Here is a 20,435-nt window from a genome sequence, read left to right on the forward strand (position 1 = left end):
AGGAAGAGGGTGAGGAGGAAGTTTCCTAATACTCCATTCAAACCCTGACCTTTGTTCCTTCCCAGTCCCTTCCCCAACAGCAGGCCCACAGACTGGGTTTGAGTTTTGATGGCCAGATCTGCCCATGCCATCTTGGAAGGAAGAGTGTCCCTTCCCAATCAAATTCTGGGTCCCTGGCAGGGACCAGGTTTCAATTTCTTGTTTCAGATGTAGACTCACAATGGCCAATGATGGGTTTACCAAAGAAAGACAACTTTCCCAGGCTCTTAGTGGTGAATTTAATCACAAAAGGGTGGCCCATTGAGAGCAGAAGCTTTAAAAGGCTCATGAGATAAGAAGGTCAAAGCAAAAACATCTCCAGGTGCTTCAAAAACAAGCATGACCACACACGTGTGTGCCTAGTGCAGTTGGGATTGTGGGTTCTTGCATTGGCCTTTTGGGCCACACATGAACCCAAAGATGCATTTTGCCATCAATGGTATCTTCTTCAAGCACACAATACCTGTGCACATATAACCAAAAGAATGGTCTGTCTTCATCAGACCTGAAGAAATCAACTCTCTAAACAAAGTCCCTTCCTAAGTTCTAGAGGCCTTAGCATAATGCTCCAGGAATGGTCAAGCCTCGAGAATCTAGCAGGATTTCAAGAAGGAAGGATTCAGAGACACATTTTTCTCGAGGCATAAACCAAAGGAAAGCCATGAGGAGAAGGGTGTCCCATTTTCAAAGGTGCTGGTGCTTGTTCACTTGTTCTCATCATGTAAAATTGCTGCTTGCTAGAATCAAGCCTCAAAGCATCTGGACTTGTAGCACATGATGAAAGTTCTTCAGCATAAAGTGAGGGGGGGGGAAAAAACTAGAAAAGGCAAGGTTGAGCTTTAAAAAGCATTTATTGCAATTAATGGCTGATACAGAGCTTATTGTGGCTTCAGTTACATTGTAAGTTGGAGAAAAATATTGAAAATGTCTTAAACATTGAAATGTTAGTTTAAAAAAATCACTACGTAAGCATCAGCTGTCTAAATCTAAAATACAAAGCAAAAATCAAAGTTTGCATTTTCATTTATTACGGGAGTGGATGTAAAGATCCTTAGCAGGAATATCTCATTCCGCCTAAAAACTCAGCTTCCCCAGTGGAAACTTAAAAATTGGGTGGAAATATTCCCAGGATCCTGTATTTCTTCCCCTCTCCCATTCTACTTCTTTTTCTCTTCATCTGGCTTCTAAACAGCTATTTTAGTTATAAAACACCAAGGCAAACAGCAATTAAATCATAAAATACACATAGCATGTAAATGTACACATGGAGAAGCAACCATTTGCACCCATTATATTAACTTAGCACTTTATGGTGTTGACCCAGACAAGAAACTCTTCGTTGGTATTGCCCCTTCTTGGGGGGAGGGGGCATGGGGGGTGAGGAGGGAACCGTTCCACCAACCTGGTTAATAAAAACAGTTTTAAGACCCCACCAACATCCCAGGTGCTGCTAACCAAAGGGGTCTCCTGCCCATGCAGACCAGGGAAAACAGGGGAAACGCCTCAGAAATACACTTAACACGTGAATTCAGGGATCAGTTCCACTTCAGTTCTGTGGATATCCCCCACCTTCACCAAGTTCCCACGTTTTTGGGCAGCTAAGCCTTGAAAAGGTCATTGGTAGCCCAGAAGAGTTTCTTGGGGGTTCAACGATCAATTTATCCATGTGTTTACTATTTCTATCTACTCACTTTCCTCAATTTATGTCTGCTGGTCTTCCCAGTAGACTACAAGATCTTTGAGGCCAGAGATCCTGCCCACTATATTCCCCAAGGAGTACTCAGCCCACAGCAAGGATTGCCATTCCTGGGGGCAATGGGGATGATGATGATGATTGTCTTGAAGGGCATGATTGTGGATCTGTACTTTTCAAGACTATTTGTGAAAGGAGGAAGATTACTTGCTTTTCCTCCTTGGCCCATGGTGTTCCAAACTGAGCTCCTAATCTGCTCCAAACTTCTCTGTCTGGCCCCCACCCCATCCCTCCTTCCCTCACACACACACACACACACACACACACACACACACACACACACACACCCTTCCTGTTCCTATTTGTTAATGATGGGGGCATAATCCAATTCACTGAGAAGCTGGAGTAGGGAAGGTATCCACCTGGTGCAGCCTTCAGGGCCCCTCGGGACTTTTGGGGACTCTGAGTCCAACCCAACAGGAAAAAAAAAAAAAGGAGGAGGGGGAGATGAGCAACCACCCACTTTATAGTCTGGCAGCCATCAGCCCCCACTCTTCTAATACAAAAAAAGAGAGGGAAAGAGAAAGGGAGAGGGGGAGGGGGAAGAGGATGGGGAGGGGAGAAGGGGGGAGAAGGGAGGAGAGACAGACAGAGAGATAGTGCTTCACAAGGCACAATCCCATGACACTTGACACAAACAAACATTGGATCAAACAACACAGTTCCTTCTAGTCTAAAGTATTTCTCTTCTAAATTGGTCAAGGAAACTGCATTTTATATATATAAATCACATGCTACAAAGAGTAAGGGTCTACCCCCGGCTTAAATTTATTCTGAAAGCTATTTAAAAGGAAGGAAATTCAGCATCTTCTTCCAACCGTTCAGGCCTTCAAAATGGGGTTTAAATGACCCAGTAAATTCAAGCATCAGCTCCTATAGTTCTCTATATACAAATAAACCATTTTCCCCACTGTTACATAGTGCAAATTAGAGCTTCTGTCAGCTCGAAGATCCAATTGGATCTGTCTGGAGAACATCTGACACAAACAGGAAAAAGCAGAGCTCGAGTTTTAAGGGACCAAACTACCAACAATGCAATCCAGAAACAACTCGAGCTTGAAATCACTCACCGTTCAATCCTTGGCCCGGCTCTGCAGAGAACCACAGTCTCTGAGCCAGTTGTTAAGATTATGGGCTTTTTTAGTTTGTTTTCTTTTTTTAAAAAAATTGTTTTCCTATTTGGGTAGACAAGGCAGAGGCAGGTAGGATTTTCCACCTGCCCACAAACCAAGGCTGGAAAAGGTGTTGGGCTGAAATGAACTCTCAGACAACAGAACCTCAAGGACTTCAACGACAGCTGTGATAGGGCATTATTAACAAAAGTGAGGGTAACAGGGTGCATTACTGAGGAAACAGTTCCAGCTTTGTTTTTAGCTGCTCGGCTCAGAAGAGACCGAGGCAACAGAGTGCAAAACAAAAGGGTCTTTTTAAAAGACCAGGAGTGGTTGCAAACTCAGAAGGCCCTGCTCTTCCTTCTCTGGGCTCACAGCTCTTCAGCCAACCCACCTCACCGATCCCAACGTCCTCAGCGTTGGTGTGGAATCATCGGTCACTCCGGGGGCTCCACAGACTCAGACACACAGGTGGCTGAGCCCAGACCCAGAGGCAGGCAATATGAGCAGGCCTCCCACATGGCTACTCTCCACCCATCTCAGCAACCACCAAAGCGGTCCCTGATCGGGTGGTAAAATGGCGGTCTGGTCTCCACACTCCTGACAGGGTGAGGTCCAGCCTCTCCTCTGCACAGGCCAAAAGCAGGGCAGGTACTACTGGGAAATGCACAATCAGGTTCCGGCCCAGCTCCCCATGGCAGGATGGCCCAGTTCCAAGATGCCCCACTCCAACTTGCCTTGGGAACTCAGCAATCTGCTTTGGGAACTCAGCAATCAAAATTCCTTGAAGCAACCCTCTAGGCAATGCTCCAGCAACAGAGCGGCAGGCTTAGACTGGAAGTGAGTAGATAGGCCAGGAGCTGGAGGAGGTGGCAAAGGTGATTTGGGGGCAGGTAGTCATCCCCTCAAAGTCGATGCTGAACCCTGGCCTAAGCCTTGGGGAGGGTGAGTGCTGTTCTCTGGGGGGATACTGGCTAAAGGTGGTACTTATCTAACTGCTATCTATTCTTATCTAGAACTGTGGCTGTGTCATTTGGAACCTGGGAATTTGGTCTCTCTAGAGTAGTTTTACACATGGTCAAGGATCAGCCCACTCACTTAGGCCAGGTGGGACTTCCTTGATTGTATTATTCAGCTTCCAAGGAGTAAATCTCTGTACTTGTTTGCAAAAGTGCAATCCCGCTGCCGTGTAATCCACCGTTTAATCGGTCTGGACTGCCAACCACGGGCAAGACACCGTACAGGACACGGATTAAAAGAGCAGCTAGCTCTTTTCACAAAGTAGGTACATGGCTGAAACCACAACACCTCATGGACACCGCCTAGAAGACAGCATGCTCTCTGGGTCGTTCCCTCCAGGAAATGTAAACTAACTCCTTTTGAGAGGGGTCCCTAGGACAGGAGACATTTTTCTGACTGATGTTACAATCACACATTCATCCCTGGGCTACATACAGGCATGAAGTGCTGTGTACAATCAGCAAGGACTCGACACAATCAATATCTTCCATGCACAGGTCAAGTGGTTCACTAATACAGGGCAACATAAAGCAGTTCTTCCTTGGGGAAGAACACTAGGGGAGGCTCCTGTTTAACTATGGAGCATTTCAAATTAGTTATTTCACGCACATTTCTATCTTAATTCCTGGCACTGAAAGAACAGGCTTTTAGTTGCCACCTCTTCTCGGAGAGCTGGACTAAGCATCTGGCTCACCGGGGCCGGTCTGTCTCAAAACCAAGCATGATACATAAAAGAAATTCAGCTTCACTAGAACAACGGTTGAACACAAAACAACTCAGACAGCGACCTCGTCGCTCCCAGGGTTTGCTCTACTCTGGGAGTTGTGGAGGATGCTGAACTTCGAACTCGGGCAGAACCCAGGCATGATCTCAACAGAAACAACTATCAATGAACAAGTTGTGGTTGGTTTCCGCTCTTTCCAGCAGTCCACTCACACTCTCAGAGAATCACAAAACACTAGCCTATCACAAGAAGCCCAATAAGTTTCACAGCTTTCAGAGTATAATACTTCAAAAAAAAGGCACACTTGCTACTGGATGATAGACTCTAAACTCGAGTGGAAAGACCAAATGATTACAAAAAGCTTACAAGAACAGCAAACGGCATTCTAGCCCATCAATGACTTCTAATCTTTCACAGAGAATTAGTCAACACACTTAGACTGATCCTTTAGAGCTCTAAGTTTCACGTGCAAGTTGCAATAAGTTGAATTTGGAATGAATTTTAATGGCACCAGAATGGTGGTATTTGCTTAAGGACTAAGATGAAGACAGCACCACAAGTTTCATGGCTGATGAGGACACAGGTTCACTGGTGAGCAGGGACTGTTACAAGGGCTTCTTCTGGAGGTCTCGAAATGTCTACATTCTGCATAATAATAAAAATACAGAGGAGAACATTTATCATGCAACAGGAAGAATTAGTAAGTTACCCATCATCTATTTTCACAAAACAGAGTGGCATTTACTGATACAACCATTGTGAGCTCACAAAATTCACAAGTGACAGCTTCCCCAAACCAGTGCAGTAAGACCATTAACTGCAGTATTTCTTGTGGCATTAGCCAGAATCTCAGCACTCACTTTTCAAGTTTCTCAAATTTACAGAACGACTACCAAATGCACTGTTTCCACATCCAATTGCAAACTATTTGAAATCATCTATTAGAAAGGTTCTCAAGTATTCTCTGCTTGACCTTTGGACTCATAAAACAAAATCTCTCTGAACGTCCAACAGGCTCACAGCCTCCCAAGGCTTCAAGATTACTCGTCCCCATTCCAGATACACAACTTATTCCCAAAGAATAATGGTAGCATGGAACGCCACACTTGACTTTCCCAAGTCTTGCAAGATTCATGCGGGATTCTTGGCAGGCAGACTAATCCCCCAGATTTTGAAATTTCTCTTCTGTTGAAAGTTTGAGCTGGCTCCAAGAAGCCTCTGACCTCTGGCCAGGAAAGAAAGCAGGCAGCTGTGCCACGTACTCAGAATTTGGTTTCTGACCACTCCACCCCAACCAAGGCTGGAGGGACAGGGCTTGGGGAAGACCTGACAGGCAGGAATATGGATTTAGGGGGCAAGCATTTAGTAGATTCCATTATCATCATCATTCTTACTATTTTTTTTAAACTCCCAAAGCATCTCGCCCCCCTACTCAACCTCTTTCGTTCATCAGTTTATGTCTACTTGCCTCCCCCACTAGCTCAAGGGCAGGGTGGGCATCGCCTGTTGATATGGAGACTCATAATATCTTCTAATAATAATAATAATAGTAATGATGATGGTATTTGTTAAGCACTTACTACGTGTCAAGCACTGTTCTAAGTGCTGGGATAGATACAAGCTAATTAGGTTAGAGACAGTCCCTGTCCCACATGGGGCTCAGTCTTAATCCCCATTTTACAGCTGAGATAACTGAGGCCCAGAGAAGTTAAGTGACTTGCCCGAGGTTACACAGCAGACAACTGGCAGAGCTGGGATTAGAAACCAGGTCCTTCTGACTCCCAGGCCTGTGCTCCATCCACTAGGCCACGTCGCTTGTAGTCTAGAGATCAAAGTCCCATAGGAAAATAGGGGAAGGAAAGGACTCTTCCAAGTTTTTTCCCCTTCTCCCAGCCTGAAACAACTAACCCCAAGGAATACTACTTCCAACAGACCTCTAGATGCTCCTTGCCAATCCTTGCTGTGACAGATCTGAAAAAATGGGTGCCTTTCACCTCGAGCTGAAGAATTCCTGCATTGTGCACCCAATCCAGGCAAGTTACAGTAAAAAATAGCTGTGAAACCAGAGGCATTCTTCCAAATACTAGTCTCTAGCACCTTGTTTACTCTAAACAGTGTGTCTTCCAAAATGATTCAAGAGATTTTTCATACTTGACGCTTGCTAGATCCTGTCCTGGGACAGTCTTCTCATACTTGGGCCCTATGCCATACTTTTAATTTGGGGGAATTGGAGGTTTAGAAGCCACGGAATTCACTTCCTCCCAAAAATGCATTTTAAAGGGAAAAAGACCATCAATCAAATCGATTTGGGGTTTTAAGGCCAAGACTAGACTCCTCTCTGAGTGTCCTGCAAATAGTTTGGCAATGAAAATTCCTCTCACACACGAGCTTAGTGATTGTTCCAGGTACTTCATGAAGTATCTCGCCCTTTGCAGAAATCTTTTAAACAGGAATTGAATAAAGTCAACTCCGGGTTATTTCTGGGAATGGGAAAAGGGAGAAAACAGCCAACCGAAACCCCCAAAACCTCACTCCAGTAATTAGCTTTACTTCCTCTCCTACCAAGCTTTTTCCTAGAGCTGCAAACAGGGAACAAAATTGGCTGATTTGAGCTTCACTTCCTTTCCCCACTTCCCCATTGGTAGAAGGGCTGATGGCTAATGAAATACCTAAAAGGCAGGCAGCGAGGAGAGTGAGGAGGAAGACGAGGAGAACGAGAATCCAGGAGCCTGGAATTCACAAGCTGGATATTCATCCCTTGAATAATCAAGAGGGGTGGAAAATACTATTTGGTGGTGAATGTGAACTTGTTTCACTCCTCTGGGTTCACTCTTTACCTTATTCAAATTAGGAATCCAGCCTTCTGGGGAGCCCTGCATGGGATAGATGGGAACAGTAGGTTGGGAGCAGGCTGGGGTAGCTGTGCTCGCTCACTGGATTTGAGAACCAAGGAATAGCAATCGTGGCACTCTACCCCCATGCAATGGGTTAGGTATGCACTGAACTACCCATGCACCTGCAGAAGTCCCAGCAGGCATTTGGGACCAACCATGCATGTGCAATGAATCACCTATGTCTGGCCTCACTCGCCATGTCCAGGAAATAAGATCGGGCAAGGCTGAGTTTGGGCTGTCTGCACCCACAGGCTCGGCTTAGCCTGTTCACAACTCTAATGTTTCTGAATACAGTTGGTCCTCACCATGCCATAAGGCCTAGATTCCCTATAGTCAGGGAGAAGATGATACTAACATAGGTAGGGGGAGCATCATCATCATCATGTTAGCCCTCTCATTCTCATCCCCTGACCTTCGGCCTGAAAGCTAGATGGGAATAACCATATGTCCAAAGAGCTAGGAGAAGTTAGGGGGAGGAGATGGTACAAGATCAAGGGGTGTCAGGGATAGGGTGGAATTTCCCATCAGGTATGAAGGATGAGCCTCAGTCCTGAGACTTAAGGACTGAAAAGCTCAGGGAAGAGGACAAGAGGGGCAGGGGAAGGTAGCTCACCATGAGTTGAGATACCTGGCATCTGCTACAGAGAAAACTGCCCTAAGTGTACACAGTTTCTTGAACTGTCAGCCGCTGAATTTTCCTAAATTGCTCCTGGCGCTTTTCTGCATCGTCCTCCATTTGGGTGGGAGGAAAGAACAACAACAAAAAACCCCCACCACAACTAAAGCTGGTAATTCCCAATTGCCCTTTTCTCATCTGCCTTTCAAATACGAGGCATGTGGACCTGCCTCAAATGATCGGAATTTCTATTTTCAATTAATAATTTGAGTTTCCACATGGTGCAGGGCAGTGATCACTAGATCATTAAAGAACGCCTCTGGAAGAAAACAAACATTTGGAAACAAATCTTGTGTTCTGCTTTTGAATGTGGAGAGACAGAACTCAAAAGAGTGTTTTAAGGCCAGTAATGATGGAATTGCCAAATTACACCAGGCTGACTTGTTTGGAAGCTTTGGAAAATTAGGGTTAATTCAGCAAATAACAGATTGTGGGCTCTGAACTATTAGATTTCTCTGGCCAAGAAACACTTCCAACAGATGAATCCTTCTATTTTAAAAGCCCTAAACGGTCCCGACACCCTAGGAATCTACCTAGCCAAGAAGCTGCACAGATGTTCAGTATAGCTGACCCTCGGCAACCAAGCTATCCCGGGATTTAACTGAATACTTCTGAAGGAAGGCTTCACTGGCTTGAGGGGTTCTCTACTCCAGAGTTTCACCTAAGCCCAGACATTCCAAACCTCAATGGCCCCGTTGTTGCCCTTTGGTCCAAATAGGATGGAGGGAATTTATATTATTGTCATCCTTACTCTTGCTCTTTTTCCTCTAGTGCATTACGGCAATTTTTGTCTGCTTGTTTCCACAGCTGGGATGTAAGCCCTCTACTTCTGTGTGCTCCCAAGTGCCTAGTTCAGTACTCTAAAGACAGTAAGCACTCAACTACTGATAGAGGGAAAAAAAGGGGGGTGGGGAGGCAGAGAGGAGGGTAGAGGGAAGGAGAGGGGGAACAGGAGGAGGGGGAAATGGGGAGGGAAGAGAAGAGGGTTCTTCCCCTCTGGTGCAATGCAGTTTGCCATCTTCTGCCACCACCAGTCGAGTGGCAGAGGTAATGGAGCTTGGCCCATGTTGGGCCAGCTGAGTCAAGCAGTGTGGAGGTGATGGCAGAAGATGGCAGCCCCTGCCATGGAATAGAACCAGCAGCTGCACAGAACCAGACCGGTAAGGATTATCCGACCACTGGAGCTGCAGAAGAGCCCCAAGACCTGGCTCACCCCAATAGGATTCCCCAGACTCTTTGGAGAGGGCTAGGGGTGAGGTGGGTACACGGTTTCCCCCGCAGGGAGACCTGGGGCTAGAAGAGCCTCTGGTCTAAGCTCATAGTCTGGTGTGAATGAAAGGAGCCCTATATGGGCTGGCAGCCTGAGCCTAGTACCAAGAGCTGTGTGGGTGAAGCTAATGGCTTCACCCTCACGCCCCCCTGGCCAAAGGCACCAGCACAACTCACGCTCATACCCCACAACCTTGGGCCCTCCTCTCTTCTGTGGAGCTGGTACCCCTGGCACGGAATGATCTGGCATTTCAGGAGAAGGAGGAACCTCTTACTCTTGGACTGGGCTGGGTGGAAGGCATGCTAGTCAGAGAGTTTTGGTATCCCAGAATCAAAAGAATCTTTAGGCTCAAAAAAATAGGTCAATTCAGAATGCTAGAAACCCATCTAATCTCTCCCCCTCACTAAAATTTTGCCATAATTCAAGAGGTACATCAATACCTAAGGCCGGATTGTTTGTCATCCCTAAAGTTGAAAATAAAATCTATTCCTAGAAAAAACCCCTCTATGAAAAGAAAATATTTAGCAGGACAATGGCTGGCAGAAAGCTGTAGAAAACAAATAAGCAACAATAACAAGTGAAAAGGGAAAGAGGAGATTTAAAGTGCACTTAGCAGCTCTACTACTAGCTGAAGGTCAATATTTTACTAACCAGAGACTTCAGCCATCAAGATAAACGATCAGCAGTGGGTGCTGGGTGGAACTGTGTGGAACTCCCAGCCTGGCCTAACTTTGCTGAGCAATAATATAGAGTCCATAGTACTGTGTGCTTAGTAAATATTGATTGTGAGGCTGTTGCAACAAACTCTCCCTGAGCTTCTTTCAAAGCAACACTAAAGAAACAGTTGTACTAAGCCAAACTTTTCTATGTGTTAAGGGAAAAAAATGTCTTGCTCTATCCCTTTTCCCAGAAAACCCAAACAGTACAGTGCTCTACACACAATAAGCACTCAATAAGCTTAGTGATAACACCCTTAACCATATGATTTTGAAACCCAATGGTGAAAGGAGAAAATGAATTGCTGCCAGTTAGAGATGGTGAGGATATGGCATACTGATCCGACCCGAATAGGCAATCCGGTCATCTCAGAGTGAAGTCAGAGCTTAAGAAAGTATGTGGCTCAAATATATTGATTTTCTTTACAAACCTGTTACCTTTACAAACTTTATGGACTTGTACTTTCTTTCTTATCAATATACTTGGCTTGGAATCAAACTTCCCACAATAAAAGTCCATCTGCCTGAAGGAGAGATGGTACCATCCTCCTTAAAAGCCAAGAGTACTTCTCGAGAGTGTTATTTCAACAACAAAATTAAAGTTTGTCCGAACACTTTGGGACACTTATTTAGGGTTCAAATTCCCTGATATTGGGGAACTTTAAAATATATTCCATTTGAAAATAAGGAAAACTCTCAATCCTATGGCTTCCTGAAATTTTAACTAAGAATGCTTTCTTTCCTGAAAACCCACCCTCATCTTCCCTAATTCATCTTGGGGACAACATAGCTATTTCTGCAGAAATGGCCAGAAACAGAAGGTTGAGAGAGAAAATATGCAAACTGTAGAATATACATCAAAAATTGAAAAACAACATGGACTTCACATTATTGGCTTTGGATTTAGTAATCGTGAGATGCAATCCCTCAGGAGGGGCTATCAGAGCAAATGATCATTCTATATCAAATATCAAAGTAGTCCTGATTTTGATGAGATAATGAAAACAACCTGGGGAAAAGAAAATGCCTCTCTAGTACAAGTTTTGGGAAAAAAAATAGACGTCAAGCTAAGCTTCTTAGTAAGTGAGCTTGTCATCTGTGTCAGTGCAAGACATCCTGACAGTCAGCCACGCTCTCTTACTGCCCGACAATGGATGACACCCCACACACACACACACACCCCACCCCCACATTTGAAAAGCATGAACTACAAATACACGCTTACCTTTATAACCACCACACAACTGAGGTAGCAAATATGTCATAAGGGGTGGAATTGCCATTAGGACAGTCAAGGTGGCTGCCCAGGGCCCAACCATGAGAGGGGAGATGTGCAGGCTGATCACTTGTGCCTTTGTTCTAATAATAATAATGATAATTATGGTACTCTAAGTGCTTACTACGTGCCAAGTACTGTACTAAGCACTGAGGTAGATACAAGATAAATCATGTTGGACACAGACTGTGAGCCCCATGTGGGACAGAGACTAAGTTGGAAAGAGAAGGGGCATTGAATCCCCATTTTGCAGATGAAGAAACAGAGGCCCAGAGGAATTAAATGAGCTGCCCAAGGTAACACAGCAGACAAGTGACAGATCTGGGATTAGAACTCAGGTCCTCTGACCCCCAGACCAGGGCTTTTTCCCCTAGGCCATGCTGCTTCTCAAACAATTTGGCTCCACAAGAGTGGTAGAAGCAGATGAGGGCCGGGGTGGTAGGAAGGGGGAGCAATTCACTGGTTCTCCTCCTCCCCACAGTAAGCCTACAATAGATGCATCAACCTAAGAAGATTTAATTCCTGAGGGCAGGTATGGATTTTAGACTATTTAAAGTCTCAAAATGGGGTCAAAAGGAGGAGGTCTCTCTCTCTCTCCAAATGACCAATTCCCTTAAGATGGTCATCAGCTTATGTTCTTTGCAACGCATGTTGTATGAAAAAGACAGTTTTAAGAGCTTAATTATAACAATCTTGCTGGAGGCAGGATCAACCTGAGCATTGGCAAAGCGCCAACTGCTCTGGAAGTCCAACAATGTCACATTATTTTGACTCATCTTATTATAATGCTGGAGTACTACTACAGTCTAGCTTTGGGGAGAAATGCTACCAGAGACTCTACAAACTAGTCCTTATGTACTGGTGATTGAAGCCTGACCAAGAAATTGGTAGATTAAGTCAACTGGTTCTATAGAAATTCTTCCATAATATACAAATGGAGTTTTAAGATGCCAGCTACTTGAATTGAAGGCATTCCTACCTCAGGCTTATCTCTGTGTGTGTTCACAGCTTCGACGTTCAGGAATATAGATTCCACCTTACAACCTGCCGAAGAAAAAGCAAAATTAATCAACAAATGAAACCACAGACTATGAAATTTTCCCTTTACCCTCCTCGACCCCCCACTTCCTGCCCAACACACATAGATAGAATAAGTAGTTTAAAACTAAACAGATGACAAAAGATCACTTTTCCCTCAGCTCATCTTTGGATTCTTTTACTAAGTTCTGAATGTTCTTAAACTCCCCAATAGACAAACTCCAGAGGGAATCAGAGTTGATCACAGCTGCACAATTACAGAACCCATCAAACCTTATGCTTCCTTTCCCAGTCGTGGTACTGTAGTAACCCAAACGATTTTTCATTAAGCTGGATGCTTTCTTTGAAATCACATACAATTCAGGAAGATTCATGTTGTCAGATCACTTTAATAACTTTCTTGAGCCCATCAAGCTGCACAGCTGCCTCCCTTGGGGTGGGGCCAAGATGAATATCCCCATCATAATTCAGGATCCGGAGGGAGGGATATTAAAAATTTGTCAGCTGGCCTGGAGTAGCAGTACCCAAGGGCCTCAGGCCTCAAGCCACTCAACACAAATGGCAATCCAACAGCTTCAATTGTTTTAACAGAGGGGAAGGGGAGGACACGACAGCTGAATTGATTATGTAGAAAATTAAGATTCAATTATTTCTCAGTCTGACATCTTAAAAAAAAAATAATTGAGTTTTCAGGACCCTTAGATGGCAATTTGCTCCAATAGCTCTGGGGTAGTAGACACCACTGGAAGGGAGCTGGCTTAATTTATTTTGCAACATATACACTACTTTTGGAGGTAACGATTATGAAATCATATTTATAAATTGCTATTCTACTCTGAGGTCCTTTTCCCAGGCTATTCTTACTTAGAAGAAATAATGATTTCTTGGCTTTACATTTGAACTGAAGTCATGGTTCAACTCATCTGAGCCTCTAGCTTCTCAAAGTATTTCCATACAGCCACCTTTGTCAGGAGTCCCAATTTTTTCATGATTAATTCACACACAAATCAACAAAACTTTTCCTCCAGCTGAAATAATTCAGATGTCCTAAATGCTAACTGGCTAGCACTGAACATAACTATGATTTAACTTTTTAAAAAAATGCAGATACGAAGATTAACTTATTTGGAAAGCCACAACGTGTAAAGAGAGGGCAAATGATTACAGGGAAGAAACGGAGAGGAAAATTGGAAACATAACCACTTTGAGTTTGCCCAAAAAAAAAAAAAAAAATCACAAGCATTTTTCCTTACCATAAGCCACAGGGGTTAGCTTTAAGACATTATGCAACGGGCACTTGAGATAAGGCAGTTGTTCTGAGAAATACAAATCAGACACAAATGTTAGGACAATGCACAAAAATTGGCTACACCTTGGTAAATTCTGAATAAACCACTTTTTCTGGAAAAACATTCTCTAAGGTTCCTCCCCGACCACCAAATTAATTTTTTTTAGGTATTGACCAATGAATGCACAAAGAAAAAAATAAATTTAACTCTTTTTGCAACTTTGCTTATTGTGAATTGAGATGTTCACAGCTGACTAGAATATCTCCACACTGTGGTCCAAAATACTCCAAAAAGAACATTTTGATGGGTTTACACACCTGCAGTCTTGTCCAGAAAGTAGGCCAGAAGACAGCGCATCACAGCTTGGTGGCAGATCACTAGAACGTTCTCTTGCCTTTCCAATTCCATTATCACTGGCTCCAGTCTCTGAACAAGATCTTCATACGACTGGGAAAAAGCAACACAGTTCAGAGGTTCAATTCACAAAAAAATTAATAATAGTAATAATGAAAATAATAATGTTATCTATTAAAGCACTGTATTAAGTACTGTGGTAAATATGAGCTAACCAGGTTGGTCCCAGTCCCTGCCCCACACGGGGCTCACAGTCTAGTAGGAGGGAGAACAGGTATTGAATTCCCATTTTACAGATGAGGAAACTGAAGCACAGAGAAGTTAAGTGACTTGCCCAAGGTCACACAGCAGGCAAATAGTGGAGCTGGGATTAGAACCCAGGTCCCCTAGTTCCCAGGCTCATGCTTGTTCCACTAGGCCATTACTTGTCACCCCACAATATTTTCACAAGCTGCTTCAACTTTACTCTTATAATGATGTACCTGCTATTAGTGAATAGAAGCAAAAAAGTGAGCGTAGTTACACTGTGAGTCACAAATTCCATTTTTAATAAAACTCTTTTCAGAGGCCAGCTTCGATAAGGCCCAGCCCCCTAACTTCTCAGGTCCTGGTAACATAGGCCTGTGTTGATTTGTATAGCTAGAAGGCTGCCCGGTTATTTATTGATGGAAACAGAAATTTCAGAAAGAGAAAATGCAAAAAGAAACTCTGCAAAATATATAGAAACCTTAAAAAACAGGTATTGTGAGCTTTAGTCTGGAGACTCCTATGTACTACTTCTGAGCTTAACACCATTTTCACTCTATCTTAAGTCTCATCTGTGTATCAAATTCAGAGGGTATACTCAGCACCATCTAAAGTAATTACAATGAGGGACCATTGGTTCTAGGTTATGTGTTATAAAATAAAGACAATAGACATCTCCTTTGCTTATTATAGTTCTTGTGAAAGAATCCCTGTTGGGTTTTCGAGTACCAAAAGTCTGCAGTGCTTGAGAATGGTGGTAGTAGCAGCAATGATCTGTAATAAATCATTTAGTAAACACCGAAGAGATACACAAGAACATTGATTCAGCCATGCCTAGGGCCCATAGTGGGCTCACAATCTAGGGGAGGGAAAGGAAGGATAGGCACCCAGTGAAAGGGCAGTAGGGTAAATTCAAAACAAAACAACAATAACCATGTCAATAAACATTACTGCGGGGAAGGAATAGTTTCCAAGGCTCCTCACTGCTCTAGGCAGGGCCAACTATGGTCTAAAATATCACAACATTATAAATGTTGGACAGCAAGCCAGCCCTAGATCTGGATCTGGGCAGGGGAAACCCCCTGCTTCTGGCAACTGGGGTTTCAGCATGGCATAGTGGATAGACCACGGACCTGGGAGTCAAAAGGTCATGGGTTCTAATCCCGGCTCTGCCACTTGCCTGCTGTGTGGCCTTGGGCAAGCCACTTCACTTCTCTGTGCCTCAGTGACCTCATCTGTAAAATGGGAATGAAGACTGTGAGCCTTGTGTGAGACAGGGACTGTGTCCAATCTGATTTGCTTGTATTCACTCCAGCGTTTAGTACAGTACCTGACACATTGTAAGCGCTTCACCAATACCATAATCATTATTATTCAAGTCCCTCTTGCAGCTACACAAGTGTTTTCCCACCCCATCTTCCAGGGTGTTTTGCTGCCAGTGCTATCTCAGGAGATCTGGGCCAGGCCAACAATCTGAGGCCTTAAGCCTGAGGACCCAGGGGACCATATTCAGCTTGACCCAACTTCTGGCCAGGATAAACCACACGTGACACTTCTAACCTTGCATCAGACCTTAGTAAGTGGAAAGGGACGTGGACATATCGAACAGAAACCCCTTACCATCAGTTTTAAAGCACTCAATCACCTTGCCCCCTCCTACCTTCCCTCGCTGCTCTCCTACTACAACTCAGCCCACACACTTAGCTTCTCTGCTAACCTACTCACTGTACCCTGCTTTTGTCTACCTTGCCACCAACCTCTCGCCCACATCCTGCCTGTGGCCTAGAACACCCTCCCTTTTCATATCTGACAGACCATCACTTTCCCCACCTGCAAAGCCTTACTGAAAGCACAGCTCCTCCAAGAGGCCCTCCCTGACTAAGCCTTTATTTCTTTACCCACTCCCTTCTGCATCACCTTGCACTTGAACTTGCACCCTCTATTCACCCCACCCTCAGCCTTCAGCACTTATGTACATACCCATAATTTATTTATATTAATGTCTGTCTCCCCCTCTAGGCTGTAAACTCACTGTGAGCAGGGAATGGGTCTACCAACTCTGTTACACTGTGCTCTCCCAAATGCTTAGTACAGTGCTCTGCACATAAACACTAAATAAATGATTAAATAATAAATAATAATAATTATGGTATTTGTTAAGCGCTTACCATGTTTCAGGCACTGTACTAAGCGCTGGGGTGGATACAAGCAAATCAGGTTGGACACAGTCCCTGTCCCACATGGGGCTCACAGACTAAATTCCCATTTTGCAGATGAGGTATTTGAGGCCCAGAGAAGTGAAATGACTTGCCCAAGGTCCCTCAGCAGACAAGCGGTGGAGTCGGGATTAGAACCCATGATCTTCTGACTTGCTGTTTCCATAAATACAATTGATATGAGACAGAGCACCCCAAAATGGACCAGAAGGCAGCCCAAAATGGGGATGGACACACACACACACACACACATACTCTCCCCTCCCCCTCCAAAAGTTTGGAATCTGACCTCCCATCCTTTCTTTATGAACTTTGCTTCACATAACCGTTTGCTTTACCCTGCCTTTTCTCAACATAAAAGGAAAGAGGGATTTCAAATACTGCCCCCAATATTAAAATCTTTTCCAAGCTACTAATACGCTTGCTAATATTTGACAGTATGTCTTTGTTTAAAGTGATATTATATATAACTATTTTATTGGTAGTAAGCATTCGTAGAGTAAAATTTACCAAAGAAAAATTTGACTCACCCCCCCCCCCAACTGTAGACAGCATTGGCCTGAGCACAGAGCATGAACAAATCATGTTTTATTTAATCACCAAAAATACTCCCATCAGACAATTCTGAATGATTCAACCATGAACACTATCAACAGCAAATAAACTGCTTTTTGACAAACAACAGAGATAAACTACTTGGAACACTGATTGCCCCTTTAGATGAACTGCTAATACACAAATAATCCCAGATTTAGAAACAGATTTGCTCAGTGTCTTACCATTAATTACCAAGTGATTAGTAGCACTTCTAAGAAAACAGAAGAATTTTTGTCAAACTGTGATTCTGTGATGATCACAAAGGTGTTGTGCAGTGCAAGTACTGTAAATTTATTTGTGTAAAACCACAACCTGTCACGCTATTTACAGGTACCAGGACAATTGCTCTCTTACAGTGAATAAGGAGGAGACCCCAAATACTATTTATGACCAGCTGAGACCTGTGAAACAATCATGAGATTTTTTTTGGGGGGGGGGAGGTGGCGGGGGGAGGTTCTATCTTCAGAATTCTCACCACTTTCCATTATTCTTTTATCTATTTCTCAGTCTTTCCCTCTTCCTCTCCTTAGGTTCAGCTCACATCCCTCATCTCCCTGATCCCCAGGGTTCTCCACTGTTTTTGCCTCTCTAGGCTTCTGGATCTCACTTTCTCTGTAACTCGGCCTTTAAGTGTCACAGTGGGTAGGTAGTGGGAAGGTCTGAAGGGGGAGGGGAGCTGTGTGTATGAGAGAGAGAGAGAGAGAGACACACACAACACGAGTGTTTGTAGCCTCATTTGTGGCTTTCTGGTTAGAGCTGTGTTTATCCAGCTGCTTTTCTGTATGTGTGTATTTCTTCGTGTGTTTGTCTATTTTTCTTTATGTGGCTCTGTTTTTACAATCTGCATTTATGCTGTTACTCTAACTGAATTATAGTTGGCAATTTGCCTCCTAGTTTCCTCTATTAGACTGTAAACTAGAAAACAGGGCCCACATTTTCCTTCTATCGTATGCTCCCAAGTGTCAATGCCCTGCACATAGTAAGCTCAATAGATGATGACGACACAGGGAGATAGCAGTCCCCATTAGCGTTAGATCTGTTATGTTCACACCCCATGTTCAAAAATCCTTGAAAAATTTCAATAACTTTTGTAACATAAATGATAAAAAGAAACTTGAAATGGCAAAGGCATAATTAATATGGCCTACCTAACAGTGTTATTGGAATCACTTCCAAGCCATCCACTTTAAATGGCATTTTTATTTCAGGTCTGTGACTTACAGATACGGCAGAGGTAGAAGAAGTTAACTGTGGGCTATGGTTAGCAGAATTGAAGAAATAAATTTACATTACCATAAAACTTAATGAATCGCCCTTTTAAGTGCCATTTAAAATGTATTTGTATCTTATGTATCTCAAAAGTTTTAAAAATGTAAAGTTGCATAAGGAATCTATAAATACCCGGTATACGCATGTGACTACCTACATACACAGACAGCAAATTCTTGCCTATCTGAATGTCAATTTGAATGACAAATTTTCAGATATCAAAAATGTCTTACACCCACACCCCGCATTCCCTTTAGGTGTGAAGTGGTGGCCGTTGGTGGTTAAACATGAACTGTAAGTGTATGACTGTATAGCTGATGCAATTTTTATACTAAGGCCGAGGATGGAGTGTACTATTGGGACTCGACTGCTTTACAGTCCCAGCTATTAGGGAACCCCATTGGGAGGAATAATGCACCTGTCAGGTCCCTTCAGTATTGTTCTGGCAAAAACAAGGTTGTGGGTGGTGGCTGGAGTGGAAGGCGGAAGCAGCAGGAGTAGGCAGTGGCAGTTATAATCAAATCGATGGTATTTATTGAGCACTTACTGTGTGCAGAGCCCTGTACTAAGTGCTTAGGAGAGTACAACAGAGTTGGTAGACATGTTCCCTGTCCACAGCGAGCTTACAGTCTAGAGCGGGGCCTAAACATTAACATAATAATGATGGTATTTGTTAAGCCCTTACTATGTGCCAAGTACTGTTCTATGTGCTGGGATAGATACAAGGTAATCAAGTTGTCCCGCCTAGGGCTCATAGTCTTAATCCCCATTTTATGATGAGAGAACTGAGGCACAGAGGAGTTAAGTGATTTGCCCAAAGTCACACAGCTGACAAGTGGCGGAGCAGGGATTAGAACTCACAACCTCTGATTCTTGAGTCCCTGCTGTTTTCACTAGGCCACGTTTATAATTTATAATATAGATAACTTATAATTGGGGAGGATGCAGCTGTACAGAAGGAAGCACGCCATATCAGTGAGATATGGAGGCAATCCTCTGCTCCTCCACTTCTTGCTACCAACCCCGAGCTAGCAGGGCTCTCTATGGGGTGGGGAGGGGAAGGAGCCTGTAGCCAGCCTGTGCCCTCAAACCCCTGGTGTCACCACTGCTGTCTATGTGAATACTGTCCTTGAGTTTGCCTCTGCTTCTCAAAAGCCGATCCTACAAGAGGGTGCCTGCAGTGTGGCCTAGGGGTTGGACCACGGGCCTGGAATCCCGAAGGATTTCAATTGTAAAATGGGGATTAAATACCTGTTCTCCCTCCTACTTAGACTTGTGAGTCCTATGTGGGACAGGGACTGTATCCAACCTAATTAACTTTCATCTACCCCAGCACTTAGAATAGTTTGCCACATAGTCAGCACTTAAATACCCTAAAAGGAAAAAAAAAATAACCCAGTTCCACCACTTTTCTGTTACATGACCTTCGGCAAGTCACTTAAATTCTCTGTGCCTCCGTTACCTCATCTGTAAAGGGGGTTAAGACTGAGCCCCATGTGGGACATGGATTATTTCCAACCTAAGTAACTTGGATCTACCTCAGAGACAGTTCTTAGCACAAAGAAAGCCCTAACAAATACCAATTAAAAAAAAAAAAAATCAGGCTCCTTGACCTGGAAGAGTTACCCCATTCCTGAGTACTGCTCCAGGGTAGTCTGCCTTCTGTTGTTGCTTATCACTTCACCTAATTCCATCATCCTTTGTCTACCAATCACTTGGCTCTAGCTACTCTTTTCATTCAACTATCAGGTCAGCTTTGCTTGCAAAACTAACACCTATAAGCTTCACTTTTTCAATCTTGCCCCAAGATAAGGCTGTTGACCTGGACAGATGTCATCTGCTCTTAACCTAGAAAGCAGCCACAGTGTCCACTCTACTGACAGATGACAATGACAAACAGCCAGAGCTTGCCTATCAGCCTAGGCTATACCCATTCTGTCAATGAC

At 43.8% G+C, this 20,435-nt stretch overlaps 1 protein-coding gene across 4 annotated transcripts in view; it reads right to left on the minus strand.

The window, feature by feature from the left end:
• PFKFB4 (6-phosphofructo-2-kinase/fructose-2,6-biphosphatase 4) overlaps window positions 1–20,435 on the minus strand; it is a 108,440-nt gene that overhangs the window by 4,221 nt on the left and 83,784 nt on the right. For 2 of the 4 annotated variants that reach the window (XM_029050916.2, XM_029050915.2), the window contains exons 11-14: window positions 14,125–14,254; window positions 13,772–13,834; window positions 12,460–12,524; window positions 872–5,293 (exon numbers count right to left, since the gene is read on the minus strand). In XM_029050916.2, the coding sequence (XP_028906749.1) occupies window positions 5,234–5,293; window positions 12,460–12,524; window positions 13,772–13,834; window positions 14,125–14,254 (318 nt within the window). In that variant the 3' untranslated portion in view covers window positions 872–5,233. Of the gene's footprint in view, window positions 1–871; window positions 5,294–12,459; window positions 12,525–13,771; window positions 13,835–14,124; window positions 14,255–20,435 lie in introns of those variants that run through there. The other 2 variants (XM_029050917.1, XM_029050918.1) reach the window with 1 other exon arrangement.

The sequence above is a fragment of the Ornithorhynchus anatinus genome, chromosome X1 (genome assembly GCF_004115215.2).
Source record: "Ornithorhynchus anatinus isolate Pmale09 chromosome X1, mOrnAna1.pri.v4, whole genome shotgun sequence".
NCBI classification, from domain to species: Eukaryota; Metazoa; Chordata; class Mammalia; order Monotremata; family Ornithorhynchidae; genus Ornithorhynchus; species Ornithorhynchus anatinus.